Source organism: Tauraco erythrolophus, chromosome 1 (assembly GCF_009769465.1).
Source record: "Tauraco erythrolophus isolate bTauEry1 chromosome 1, bTauEry1.pri, whole genome shotgun sequence".
Lineage (NCBI taxonomy): Eukaryota > Metazoa > Chordata > Aves > Musophagiformes > Musophagidae > Tauraco > Tauraco erythrolophus.
The window spans coordinates 106,260,173-106,275,046 of NC_141465.1; the positions used below are offsets into that span (position 1 = coordinate 106,260,173).

The following is a 14,874-nucleotide window of genomic DNA, read 5'->3' on the forward strand; positions in this document are numbered from 1 at the left end:
TGCAGATAGGAGACACTAAGAATTTGATGTCAGTATAGTTGAAATGCGTAGGCTGGTGTCGGTTTGTTAATGCTTTCTGCTTCAATGCCAGCTTGAACTGGGCTTTTTAGATTAAAAAAAAAAAAAAGAGGAAACTGTCTCTGGCACAGAAGAAATAGTTCTTTACCACCCTGAGGCTAGTTTACCACGTGCTTCTGAACTCTCTAAGTGTGTAGGCATATGAACAGATAGAGCTGGCCTGTTGTAGATAGAATTCAAGAGGTGAGATTTTAGCTTAATGTCTGTCTGGCAAATACTTCCTGTGCATGGGTGCAGTCACTCCCTAGCAACCCCAACAACAGCAAATTTAAAAGATCCAGCCCATGATCAGTAAGTGCTTGTGTAGAACGTGACCGGAAAAGATCTGGTTTAGGACTTCATGTTATAAAAGGGTCACTTTTTTTTTTTCTTCAGTCTCTCAGAAAAACATTTATAGCAGGAGTGCCCTGTACTGAAAACAGCTTCTAGTAGTTCATATTTCCACAGATAATTATCCTGTCTTGCCAGTGATGTTTAGATAGGCCTTGGCGTTTTCGGTAAAGTACTGAAATTAAGTACAAGACTTTGAAATAGACTCATTGTCTCATCTAATTGTTTTCAGTTGAAGCCAGAAAACGTACTTTAGTACTGAAGCTCTTGCCAAATAATTGTAAGATCCAGATGCTTTAAAATTAATGATAGCGTGTTCTGTTGAGTCAGCTTTTTGCTTTTGCAGGTTTTTAAAATTTAATTTCTTCAGAAAAATACATGATATCTAGTATTCTCAGAAAGTGAACAGCTTTTGTAAAGTACATACGGCAGATATTAATAACATGTGCTGACAAAGTGAGTGTAGTAAGTCTTTACTTTTTAAATAAACCTACAAGTGTCATATAACATAAACTACTCAACACAGAGAACCATTGCAGTGTATCCATTAGAAGTCTCGTACTATTAATTCAACCTTATGATTTATGGTAGCACGCACAGCATGGCTAAGGCAACGTGACTATATAATGTGAATGTTCTTTTTCTTCTTCCCTCTCCCTGCCCTGTTCCTGAAGACTATGTACGGTATGCCCATGGGTTAATATCAGAATATATTCCTGAAGATCTGAGTAAGGAGTTGTTAAAATACTTAGGGTAAGTATTCTTCCAGGTAGCTGATAGTTTTATATGGCATGTATTAATGTCCTTTTGGTCATTTCTATTGAATACTGAAATTTGTTCATCGAGGTTGCAGTGAATGACACAAGAAATGGTATTTGCCACACTTTAAATGTGATTTTTTTCAAATGTAGATTATGCCTTTCTGTTGTTCCCGTGATGCTAAGGACGATGGGCTGAAGGAGAGATGTAATATACAAGCCTGATATGTCTGTTATCACAGTTCCATCGTGAAACCCTGAACAATGTATCCTATTTTAAAGCAAGACGGGGAAGGAAATCCAAAGAGTTAAAGCAATTTGTCCAGAACTATCAAGCGCAAGCAGCAGAGCCAGGAGTAGAATCCTCATCCCCAGTCCTCTTTCCTTTTCCCTACTCACTCAGTGCTGCTGGGATTTGACTTCACATATCTAACCTGTGTTAGTTTATATTTAAATCCGGAAGGTGAGCCAGCATCCTCATCCTGGTGTTCCCTGCCAGCAGCAGGCTTCGCTTGGAGCATCACTGGGACCCCGCACCTGCCTCTCAGTTCAGTTCCATTCGAAGGGTTCCGTTATGGTGGCCTATGGAAAAACGTGCAATTTGCAGCTTGAAATCCCATAGCTTAACAGTTTCATTGAAGAGATGTTATCTGTTTTATAATATCATCTTACTAATAGCCAAGGTTTTCAAAAGTAAGGTGGAGTTCTCCTCTTTTGGTTGCCAGATCTAACTTTGAAAAGAGCCCATGTTTCTAGATGGTGTCTGGCTCTGTTTTAGTTATCTAACTCAGAAATACAGAGTTCGTGAGCTGCTTTTTTTGCGAACACATGCCATGTGTGAGCAGCTGATAACCAAAGCAGCCTTTGTGGGGAAGGAATTATAAGCTTTGGGTTGTTCAATCCAGCTGTCTTAATTTATAACTTAAAATCTTTTGTTCTGCAGGCTCTCAGAACTTAAAAGCCCAGCACCAGAGCCGCCGCTGAAGGTAGGAGAACGTTAAGATATTGACAGATACATTATGTTGTGAGCTAATTTCTCTGAATTATTATGAAAACTAGACAAGGCCAAGCACTGGATACAATACAATAAGTAAGTTGGCCTTGTGAAAAGCCAGTCTGAAATAAAACAAGAAATTTACCAGGTACTTCATATTTTTAAATAAGGAATATTTTGATTGATTTTCCTGCTTAAAAAAGGAGAGGGAAAGAGAGAGACATATTTTATGGTTTTGGTCAGTAGTCTTTTCATACATGTTTTGCTTATTTAGTTTTATTGAGGTTGATGGGACAATATGACCTCATAGGTTTTCTTTCATATGTAATTTATGAGGACCCTGAAAGGGACCTCCTGGGTCATGGATTCCCAGACAACCGTGTTGGATAATCTCTCATACACTGACCGTTCTTCACTGTAAGTCTCATTAGGATTTTTTATTTCCATTACTTCTCTTGGAAGACTGTTCTATAACCTCATTCCTCTGATGCTCAGAAACCTTCCTGTAAATTCCACCTTGAATTTATTCATGGCCAATTTATTCCCCTGCGCTTTTATGCTAACATTATCATTGTTTTTTTTAATTGAAATGGCTCTTTTCCCGCCCTAACATTGGTTCTCTCAGTGTGTAAAGGGAAAATGTATATTCTTTCTGTTTTCATTTTGTGAAGCCAGACTCGGTTGTGTAAGATGGGTTCTCCATTCCCTCATCATTGCAGGAACATTTCTTTACACCTATTCCAAGATGAATTCAACTGCTTCAAAGCAGATGACCAGAATCCTATGTAATTATTCGTTATAAAACCTTTACCAGTACAATATGATGGCATTCTTCCCTTCTTGTCTTAACTGGAAGTACTTTATCTCATTACATCTTAGAATCCCATTTGCCTCTATTACTGTGTGATGTATGAGATAGCTCACAGCCATGCTGTGAACAGTTGAGAGACACAGTTGTGGGGATTTTTTCCACTGCAATTTTTAGTTGATCAGCATTTTGATTTACAAGAAATTGATGCAGTTAGCTGCTGTGTACCTGACCTTGTATTTCTGTACGTTTCATCTGGTTTTAATTGTTCCAGTCTTAAAAATTCTTTGTCTTTTCCTTAACAGTGTTAAAAGCTCTTGAGGTATTCATAATTCTACTCCGTGCTGTACATGGAGCAAATGTTAGCATGCTGTTGTCTTTAATTAAAAACTAATGAACGTTTTGAATAGATATTTTCATGGCACTCCACTAGTAATCTCCATCCAATCCAATGACATCCCATTCTGCATTATTTGCCTTTGTTTCCCTTTTTACCCGGTTTCTTACCTACCTTAAAATTCTTATGCAGTCTTTGTTTTCTATAATTTCATTTGCTTAAGTGGCACCATGTCAAGTCCTCGGGCAATCCTTTCTTTGAGAAAAAAAAGATAAGTCGGTAGGCATTACCTATGTTTAGTTTTCATTTATTTTGTATCTTCAATTATTCTTCCTTGTTTCACTTTTTCTCCCTCCTCCATTCTACTGACGCCTACTATCACTTTTTCCTCCTCCTTACATACAGGTGGGTGTTTGGCTATTCTGCAGCAATATGGTCCCTACCTGATAGAAGAGTTCCCAGGTTTTATCTCTGGACTTGTGATTTCTGGGGCAGTCTCCCAACAGTGTCAGCATACTGAGTTTTACTTCCATCTTGAATAGAGTTATTTCTATTCTCTTTTCTGCCCCTGTTTTTAACCTCTTCATCTTTATTGAAAACAATTTACTGAGGCAAAGGATTTATTCCATTTTGGGGCTACACATAGATTAATATCTATCCAATCCTTACTGTATAGCAGCCTCACTTTTTCTTTTTTGATTCCCTTTTTGCCTCTGTGGCTAAACAACCGTCTACTATTTGTTTTAATTTCCTTTCCAAGGTCTAACTCAGCTTGACTTTTTGGCAGGTCTTGCTTTATCCCAGTATTACCTGACCCCTAAAACAATTCTTTCTTTTTTTTTTTTTTTTGGCAGTCTTTTTTTCCCCTTTCGTTGTAGAATTCTGCTTCCTCCTAGTTGTTGGTTTTTTTTTTAGTGGGGTGGCATATGTGTGAATCTGTGTGAGCAAGGGGGAACATTCATATAGTTTAGTCTGAGAAGCTCTTTCCTTCAAGATTTTTCACCTTGTTTGAAGTAAAAGATCCAAAATCGCCTCTTCCACCTTTTTCTTCTACATTCCAAGTGTCCTCCTCACATGTCAGGTCCTTTTGCTTTGGCTTAGAGGAGTAAGGCATATGGTTTGCAAAGTTTGCCCCTCTAGAATCAAGAACTCCACTTTTTATGTCCCTTCTACTTACTGAAACAAAGTCTAAAATAACCTTATTTCTGGCTGCTTCAGTGCCTGTTCTGTTAAGCAGTATGTCAGCTAGCACATGCAGGAATAATTGGGCCCTACTGTTATTAATAGCATTTGTTCTCCAATGTATATCCATGGATATAAGTTATTTCCATGTGGTTGGACAGTTGTTCTGGCTGCATAGCTACTTGGCCCTTTGATTCAGTTAAGAATTATCTTTATGCATTGTAAGAAATATTAAACACACATCAGGAGCCAACTGATATTCATTAGCCATATAAGCATTCTACAACAGCTATATTAAACTACATGTGATGTACATTACATATTATGTACGAATAGCTTTTATACCGTTGGGATAGTTCTGAGAATCTATTTTTAAAAATAGTTTTATTTCAGCAGTTGGGTTACAGAGGAAATGAGGCTTAGAACTGTTAGTTGTTGGGCAGTAAAATCTTGCTGAGGATCTGATTAATTTCCAGAGCACTGACCAGGGTGTGTATGATGCTTCTGTGTTAAAGTCTTTGCAACTTCAGAGATTAAAACGCTCCTTTATTTCCTAAACTCAGAGGAGCAAGGCAGGCTTGTACACTGAAACCTGTAGTCTCCTTCAGACTATTTTTACTCATTTGCATTGACATTTCTCTTCATGAGGGCAAGGTGTATTGACAGACATAGTATAGGATTATTGCAAATAAAGAAGGGTCTAAGATGTATTTCCTATTATGGTAAAGTAATTGCATGTTTAGAAATGATGTTAAAATAAATTCTGAAGGGAGGAGAGATTTAGACACTTCAGTGGTTACAGAAAAGCTACAACAGATTCTCTCTCTTCTAGTACAAGAGTAAACTGGGTACAGGCTGGACTCTGTGATTTAATGATTAAATCAAAATTGCATGTTCTTTGTATTAATTGTAAGCCATTGATCTTATGTTGTAATCGTCATACTGTCCAGTTTGTCAGCACAGGGAGTTTGGCCGTTGGCAGATGATGACAGACATCTACAAAGAATATGTAGGCTCTGCTACAACTAAACAGCAAATGTTTTGCTGAAATGCGAACATTTTGTTGTAAGTTTTAAAAACTTGTTTATCAGATTCCAAAAAGAGGAGAATAGTAATTATTCATTAAATTGTCATTTGAAAATGTAATCACAGCACAGTAAACAGCCTCCTAGAGAGACTGATCCAGATCCCGTTGAAATCAAAAGAAAAGGCTGCTGTTGGATCTGGTTCTAAGAGCTGAGAAATCTAAGCTGCAGACCTGGCCTCTGTGCCAAAGACGGGGAGTGGGGGAGAGAGATCACAAGCACCATAAACAAAATGAATAAAACAGGATCTTAAAATGTATGGTACCATCCAAGCTGCTTGCAAAATCACTCTTTGGCACAAAAACTAGGAAGGCCACAGTTTAGATTTCACAGGATATTAAGGACAGGATAGTAATATCAGATATAATAATAATAAAAATACAGTGTTGTAAAATACTATATACTTTTTTTTCACATTTGGAAACATACCAGGAAGTTTTCACCTTTATACTAAACACATGCTCACAGTTTATGGAAAGAAATATTCATTCTTATGGCCTGATCATGTGAGGTGCCGAGAACCGTTCACTTCCATTATTTCTGAAGTTTCACATGCAGAGTCAAGCTTCTTAATATACTGTTGGATTCAAGAGATGAAGCAGTCAGCAGAACTGTGTCAGTGTTTCACTGTTGCCAAACTGTAGAAACTAATTACTTCTGAAGGTTGTGCTCAAACAGATAATAGACTAGATGATGACACGCTCGTGTTGGCAGATAGCAGTAACACTGGAGTTGCTGCACAGTTCCATGAGACATGGGGACCAGAGTCTAGGTTCCCTGGCTGTTAGGCACTAACTTCCAACAGCTGCTCTGTAAAGGTTCTCCGTATATAGACTCTTGACACCAAAGTCACAGTCATGGATGTTACAAACAGTATTCAAGTGATTTCTAGAAGTCATTCTTCAAAAGGCTAGGAAGAAGAATATGCTTCCCATGACACTGAATGATCTCTTCTGAATACTGTAGAGATGGTATATATTCACGTGTAAAGAAGACAATTACAAAGAGAAATCTTCCACTGTTACTGCAGATTCTTCAGTTGGTTGCCAGTCCTATTTTGGTGCTATGGTTACGTTATAAAACCAAAGTTTTAAACTTCCATGATGTATACATCATAAAAGCGGTTGACAGAGCAACTTCCTCACTCTAACATTTCAGAAAAGGAAATTATCAGATGTCCCTGTGGAAGCAGGAGAAGACTATACTAAGTTTAACAGCAGCAATCTGAAAACCAAAAAGGTAAGCAAGCCTTGCATTCATACATGTTTTACTAAAGCATGGTTTAATATCCAGCATTAGCAGAGTGCCTATTTTTCTCGTCCAAATTATATGAGAAAAGCAAATGCAAAATGGCAGATGTCCATAGTTATATCTCCTTGAACTTTTCATTCAGGTTTAATTTAACTTTGATAGTCCCATTCTGAACTCTTCTATTCTGTTACTGTTTGACTGTGTTTTATCTGTGAACATTCCGGTGAACCTCGCAGACTTTGACATGTGTTAAGGTGCTCCGCTAATGTTTCCAAAGCTCTTTGATATCTTTAGATAAGAAATCCTATGGCTTAGTGATAGCAACTGTTAAATTTAAGTTATTTGAAAAAGAAATAAAGATGGCAGCATTCACTTAAATTCCAAAGGATGCTAAGACAGGCTTTATTTTTACCTAGAAATATTGCTTGTGCACTTACTTCTGTCAACTTAATGTAAATCAACGCAGAGCTTGCTGATTGCCAGCTCCAACGCAAGTTTGGAGGCCAATTCAAATCTGAGTCCAGTGGTGCCTGCCACTGTACTATTCCTAGGAGAGCAACAGAGACGTGAAAAGAAATAGATTCTTTCTGTGTGTGCCAAAGTTGTGAGGCTTGCACTGGCTTATTTGTCTGAACATTGAAAGAAAATGAATCCTTCTCCAGTCCATTGGGAACCAAAAAGGCCCTCTGTGCTGGTCTTGTGATCTTCAGACTAATGCTCACTACTCTTTATCCCTTTGCAAAAAGAAGCAGCTGGTGACACATGCATTCGTTCCTCACCCCAAAACCTCCAGAATTTTTTGTGTTCAGGGCATATGATAATTTTGAAGTAAGAAAAGGATTTCCCCCTAAGTGAAGGTGATAAATGGTTTAAAATATGCACGTTTCCCCCCTTCCTCCATTTTGTACCTATAGCTTTTGAACTGAGCATAAAGATAGAAATTAACTGAGGAGAGATAATTCATTTTAACATTAAGTATGATTTACTTCTGAAGTAATGAAGCACATTGATGAGAGAATCTGGGAAAGAAAAGATAGCTCTTGGACTCCGTACAGTATACTACTATTTTTTAAATATTTTGGCAGTGGTTTTGTTTGTATAGTAACACAGACGATCATACTGTTGTTGCATATCTCCATCCTATCCATAACCTTCTAGCTGATCCCAAGTATTGTAATTATGAAGTCCTGCAGACTGAGGAGTATCATAAAGAAAGGTCAATGCAAAGTTTTCTTAATAGGGAAAACAGCTAGAGATTTAAAACATAACATTTTAAAATGTAAAGAAGAAAAGAAGTCAGCTCTATAAAACGTGGCTCATAAAATGTGTTTTAGGCGTAAAAGTCTGGGAAGTTGTCCCAGTGGCCTTGAGGTGCTTTGCAAATGTTAGTTACCTTCTTCATTCTTAGTTCTTTCATCTCTTTTCCCTTTATTTCGCTGTGCATAGAGTCTTTGATAATAAATCAGTGTGAATTATTCATCATCTGTAATGCAAGGCTGTAATTCAGCCTGCTGACAGCATAATCATGAGATTGAGTTGGAGGGTACAGTATGCATCTGTTATATTGCATGCATTATTCCTTTTAATATACGCTCAGGAATTATCCCAAAGTAAATGTTTGAGTTGGGGTACCTCATTCTGCAGAAAGGAAAGATGTTTCACCTCCGTGTCCTTGTAATTGATTCTTTGTCTCTGTCTGAGGTTAAGTAATTCATGACAAGTATTTTTCTGTTTGAATAATCTCAAATTTGTTTACTTAGGTTTTTTCCCTACAATTTAAAGCCTGCATAACATTATCTTTACTGCTGTATACTAAAAAAGCAATTCAACTTCTTGCTTGACTTCTGTATTTAGGAGTTTGTAGCTTATGCTCCCCTCCTATGGAGATGCTGCTTAACTTTTTCTGTTTATCATTTCACTGACAGGCAAACAGCAAGATGTCTGCAGCACAGAAGGCTCTGGCCAAAGTTGATAAGAGTGGAATGAAATCCATTTCTACTTTCTTCAGCTCCAAGCCTAAAGCATCAAAATAAAGACTTGTTCTTGAAAGAGTTTTATACAGTGGTTATTTTTATGTTAAGCTAAAGATGTCTCCTGGGTTTTTTTGTTAGTCTAGTATATGCAGGGCATGTCTGTCTACATGGTGGAGTGTGATGAAGAAGATCTGTGAGCTAGTGTGGGACAGAGCTGTTACCTCTCAGTGGGGCAAGGCAGTACCATGCAGATATTCCAGCCTAGGTCAGAAAGACAGTCTAGCTGCATTTGCATGGTCCTGTGAGTTGAGCAGCAAGGTTTAGCACAGTACCGTGCTGTACTGCTGCTTGTTCTAGAGCAAGCTCAGTCAAGGCCACCACAGAGTTTTCTCCATTGCGTTCCATTCTGGGCTGCAAACATGCCTTCCTTTGATGAGTTTTTAAGGAGAGATTTTTTTTTTGTTCACAAGGAGCATTATTTTTTGAGACTTTCTGGAGATTTTTACTCAGTACAACACCAGAGTAGGATGGCATCATCAGATTTTTATGTTAACCCAAATCTAAGTGCTGATGTCAGCATTGCTGTTGGTGGCAATTTGTTGAGGCAGAGATAGTGTCTATATTGAGATTGTGGTTCTTTTGAATATGATAAAACCAAATTGCAATAAATGTCAACGTGCATGTAATGCAATAAAGTGCTCTGTGTAACAAATCCGTGCTTGTTGTATTTGCTGTATGTTTCCAGGGTTAGATTAGGCTTCAGGACATTTCTTGAGGGATTTTGATATTGTGCTAGAACAGGTTGCCCAGAGAAGTTGTAGATGCCCCATCCCTGGAAGTGTTCAAGGCCAGGTTGGATGAGGCTTAGAGCAACGTGATCTAGTGGAAGGTGTCCCCGCCTGTGGCGGGGAGATTGGGACTAGATGATCTTTAAGGTCCCTTCCAACCTAAACCATTCTATGATTCTATAATTTTCCTGTGTATAAATTTTAATTGTTAAAGAATTACAACATCACTTTGGGCTTACATGATATACCTCTTAACACATAGCAATATTGGGGTATTTTTATGTTCAGTTCCAAGATCAGCAGGTCCTTACAAAAATAATTAAGGAAAGATGTATTTAAAGGTAAAACTGGGACTTTTGAAGAAGCCTGTTTGGAGCTAGATGCATAATTCAAATGTTTAAGTATGAGTGCCCTGGATAAGATTTAGTTTTATGAAGTTTTGCGCTAGGTGGGACTGTTACTTAAAATGCACTACTTGCTCTTGGATGTGTTCTTTCCTCATAAATGTCCTGGGTTTGACTGGGACAGAATTACTTTTTCTTTTTAGCAGCTAGAAGAGCTCTGTGTTTTGATTTCAGACTGGGATTCGTTAGGAGGGGAGTGTCGATGACGCACTGATGTTTATAGTTGGTACTGAGGCAGCAAGGACTTCTCAGCTTGTTGTGTTTTGCCAGTGTGCAGGAGCACAACAGGCTGGGGGGGAGCATAGCCAGGACAAAGGATCCACAGCTCCCCTTATGATTTGAATTTAGACTTAGGATTGAGGGCTAAATTGGCCAATGAAGTGTTCCATATCACGCAATGTCATGCCCAGTATATAGATGAGGGTTGATCAGGAAGAAGCTTTTTTTCTTCCAGGAACTCTATTGTGAGGGCTCTCTCGGAGTGCTGTGTCTCTCTCGCTCTCTTTTCAGGCCTCTCAGTCATCCAGGATTGTGGTGTCAGGACTTGACTGTTTCATAATCTCACACCAGATGGTGAGAAATTACTCTCTGCATTGCTTGTTTGTATATATTATCATCATTAAATAATATACATTTGTATCTTACCGTTATTACTTTAATTTTTATTATTATTATTACATTGTACTTATGTCAACCCATGAGTTTCCTTCCTTTTCCCTTTTAATTCTCTTGCCCATTCCCCAGGGGGTGGGAGAAGGTGAGCGAGAGGCTATGTGGCATTTAGTTGCTGGCTAGGCTAAACCATGACAATAGAGCATTCCTGTATATCCAGAGGGATAGCTGCTATGTTGCAACTTTCCTGATTCATGGAATTGAAAAAGAGGTGGAGTCACTGGGATCTGTTGACAACTTGATCTTGCTGCTGTTGACAACCTGTAGATTGCAGTGATGTCTGTTAGGTTAAAGAGCTCTGTGGCATTCTCTTCCAACCGGAAATGAATGAGAAGCCTTGCTGTGTGTTGCGTCCGGTTTTGCAATTGTTGTTGAGGTTTGTATGCCTTTCAAACCAGCGTTTTTTTCAAAGTTTGGAGCATAGTTTGTAAATGGGGAAGTCAGTATGGTTGGAATTCCAGATAGAGGAAAGTACTTGGAAATCTATGGAATTTATTATCTCTGATTACAGAGAGATTTATTTAACAAATTTGGATGGCCTCTCAATAGCTTACAGTTAATGTTCCCAGTTCTAAAAATGTTTGTCTGAAGTGGATTATCTAGAACCCAAATGAAGTTCCTTAGAAAAAAATGCTCCAGGCATTCCTAATCACTGCTGTAAGTCTTCCTTATCTCTGAAAATCACCCTGTAGTACTAGTATTTGAACGTAGGTTGAGAAGCGTGCGATTCAGATGGAGAGACTGTTGATATTTCAGTTAGAATCATTATCCCAAGCCATTTGGTGCTTGAATAAAATTCCAGTCACGAATGCTAACTTTCTGAAACAATGTAAGGGGGTGGGGAGTGGTAGGGAACACAAAAAAACCCTAAGAATTAGTACATGGAGCCATAGAGAAGTTCCTGTTATACCACAGTGCCTTGTTGTTCAGCTGTCTGTAGCAGAATTTCACCAGCCATATCAATAAAGCTTCCTTTTCTGACGTTAACTGTCAGACGAGTTTAAAAATTAATAGTAGGTGTCTGTGACAATTCCTATGCGCAGCACCTTTAGAACTGCCATCTTGCTTTTTTCCTACCTTAACTTGTCTAGGCTGTAAGTGAAGACCAGCCCTGTAGCAGCATGTATTGATTTACCCAATGGATCTTTGGTATGATTTTGAAAAACATTCAGCTTAGCCCAGCAGTTTGTTTGACAGTCAAAGAAACCCCCCAACTTCAAATAAGTAGGAAAAGGAATGCACCAGTGATGATGACTTTTGGAAACCACCACTCAAAAGTGCAGGATAATGTTATAGAAAAAAAAAAAAAAAGATAAAAACAACAGGCACATACTGTCCTGTCAATGGAGAAGCTTTGGCTGAAAGAGTTGGGGCTGTTCAGCCTGGAGAAGAGGAGGCTCCGGGGTGACCTTATAGCGGTCTTCCAGTACCTCAAGGGGGCCTACAAGAAAGATGGGGAGAGGCTGTTCAGGAGGTCCTGTTGTGATAGGACAAGGCGTAATGGTTTTAAAATAGAGGGAGGTAGATTCAGATTGGATATTAGGAAAAAATTTTTTACCATGAGAGTGGTAGAACACTGGAACAGGTTGCCCAGAGAGGTGGTGGATGCTCCATCCCTGGAGACATTCAAGGCCAGGTTGGACGAGGCCCTGAGCAACCTGATCTAGTTGGAGATATCCCTGTTCCTTGCAGGGGGGTTGGACTAGATGACCTTTGAAGGTCCCTTCCAGCCCTAACGATTCTATGATTCTATGATTCTTTGTGCAGTAAGCAACATCTTAGGGAGTATTTTGGTAAATGAGAGGAAAGGAGTTGTGCATCTATTAAGGGAAAGCCAACTCCAAGCACTAGAAGACGTTGAGAAGACTAACAAGCATGGGGTGAATGTTTGAGTGGAAAACCAAGAGTGAGTTACATTAGAAACAGGAACTATGAGGTAGGACAGATACATGGCAGAAGCTCTTCTGGATATTTAAATCTGCTAGCTGTAGGGGTTTGGTTTTTAATAGTTCGAAAGTTTTGTGAAATAAATTTTGGAAATGTATCTTTTCATCAACTGAACAGTTCAAGAATCTTCAAAGCAAAAGTCCGAGTTTCTCTGGTGAGAATTTAGGACAGAAGGGGGACAATTCCGATAAGAGACGAGAGGGCTTTGTGCTGACTTCTATGTGGGGTACCAGTTTATTTCTCTGTACATGACTTTTGCATCTGCTGCTACACTCAAGGATTAAATCTGGAGTTCTTCCTCTCTGCGTAGATGCGTTGTGCTTTAGTGTGTCACATCTCGACTTCAGCTGTCAGCTATGCCGTAACTTACAACAATAGTAATTTTACTAGTGACTGTGCTTTTGGTTGAACGGGAATTTGTATATGGCCAAAAAAAAATAAGCTATTTCCAAAAGCCATTAGAGCTTTCACGTGAAAACAAAAACTCTTTTCCCTTTAGGAAAGAATGAAATACATTTAGTAACTTTGAAACTTCCTCAACATGTAGCTTTAAGAAGTTATGAAGAGCATTTGGTGCCAAATACATAAAACAATATTTCCTACCACAATGAGGGTTTAAATATAGTTACTATGCCTGGCCAGCAGTAGCAGTAGGTCATTATGAAGTGCTGCTTTGCTATTTCTTTCTTGGTTAGCTTAGTATGAAACAATATGCCTGCACCATTGTAGAAACGTGGCCTTACTGTATTTCTTTTTGGCATTAACATACCATCTCTACATGTTCATGTAAATATCTGATGAGTTGTGATGCTTTTGTAGTTGTTGTTTTGGGATTAAGCACCTCTTAACGTTTCCACGTTTTTAGACATTTGCGAATGGACTGACATCAGTGGGCATGGAAGCCTTCATGTGGAAATACCAGCACTGGCTTAGGGATATGTAAGGGTTGAACTTACACATCATTTTCAGTCTTAAGTAATAAACTTAGTTCTATTTGTAGAAGTGGCAATTGGTGATTTGAGTATTTTCAGTGGAAAAGGCGGCATAGTTGGCAGAATTCGCATTCAGATCTGGAGTTCAGAAGAGTTTGGTGGTGCTTGTTTTCAGGTGTTGGTTGCATGACTTGATGCTTTTTAGAGGGAAACTAAATGCACGGATGCTTATTTGAATACATTAACATTTATGACTAGGGTTTTCTCTTTCGTTTTCAGATGCCTGCAAAAAGACATGCAAAGAAGAAATGAAAGGAGCATAAGGAGACTCGCTAATATTATTTTAACTTGCCATAATCTCAAAGCAGCTTTTAAAGGCTTTTTTTACGCACTTTCTGAAAATAAATGCTTGAAGTTAGACATGCCTTGTTCCAAGAAAAATCAAATCTCAGCAGATTAACATTGTTAAATATGCAGTGTGTTAAACATACACTGCTTCAAATTTTATAGCTTATACACTATTGGTCTATCGGGCCCTTCCAGGAAAGCACTTACGAGCATGCCTAATGTTAAGCACATGAGCAGTGATCTTAAAGTCAGCAGTGTTGTTCATGTGGATAAGTGCTTTGCTGGATCAGCGCCTAAAGTCCTGTTAGGTGCTGAGCATCCTGATCCATATCCAGCAAAGCACTTACATCCATGCTTATCTTGAAGTGGAAGAGCCAGCCTCACTAATATTTGTGCATTAGTGTTCACCATAAAATCGCTTTTGGCGCAATGACTCGCGTGCTTAAAATTAAGCACCTGACTAAGTATTTTGCAAGGTCAGACTAACAGCATCCTTGAGCAAGTCTTAAATAATTACTTGGTTTTGTATGAATTTTGTTTTTTCGTACTCGTTTTTTAACAGAGCATGTGATTTTAGCAGCCATAATTACAAGTTTTAGAAGCTGCATAGCAAAATACGTTGTATGCAATTTTCTCCTTTTCAAAATCTAGCCGAATTCAGCAAGGTGGCCTTTTTGGACTGAAAGTCCAATGTTCAGACTTAGAATCATCCAAAATTAAAAAAAAAGCTACCTCTATTTTTTAGGACATTTGCATATTTTGAAATTATTTCACTGAGTTTCATTTAAATCCTTTTGTCCAACCCTGACCTTTTATCCAGAAGATGTCACCTAGCTCTGGTTGTGCAGACAATCTGACTCCTGAAGTGCTAAAGCTTGAGGTAGGATGTGTGTTCAGAAGGACAGATGGAGAAGTTGTATTTTGATTTTACTTCTTTTTTTCTAAGGGATTAAAACTTTAGAAACGTGTGAAATAACATGTACATTT

The 14,874-nt window shown here is 38.5% G+C and overlaps 1 protein-coding gene across 4 annotated transcripts in view; it reads left to right on the plus strand.

Moving 5' to 3' along the window:
- The window catches only part of RNASEH2B (ribonuclease H2 subunit B), a 45,637-nt gene extending 31,136 nt beyond the window's left edge, over positions 1-14,501 (plus strand). For 2 of the 4 annotated variants that reach the window (XM_086620832.1, XM_086620807.1), the window contains exons 8-11: positions 1,083-1,161; positions 2,110-2,152; positions 6,731-6,811; positions 8,749-8,874. In XM_086620832.1, the coding sequence (XP_086476958.1) occupies positions 1,083-1,161; positions 2,110-2,152; positions 6,731-6,811; positions 8,749-8,856 (311 nt within the window). In that variant the 3' untranslated portion in view covers positions 8,857-8,874. Of the gene's footprint in view, positions 1-1,082; positions 1,162-2,109; positions 2,153-2,835; positions 3,114-6,730; positions 6,812-8,748; positions 8,875-13,818 lie in introns of those variants that run through there. The other 2 variants (XM_086620823.1, XM_086620814.1) reach the window with 2 other exon arrangements.
- Positions 14,502-14,874: the final 373 nt, after the last annotated feature.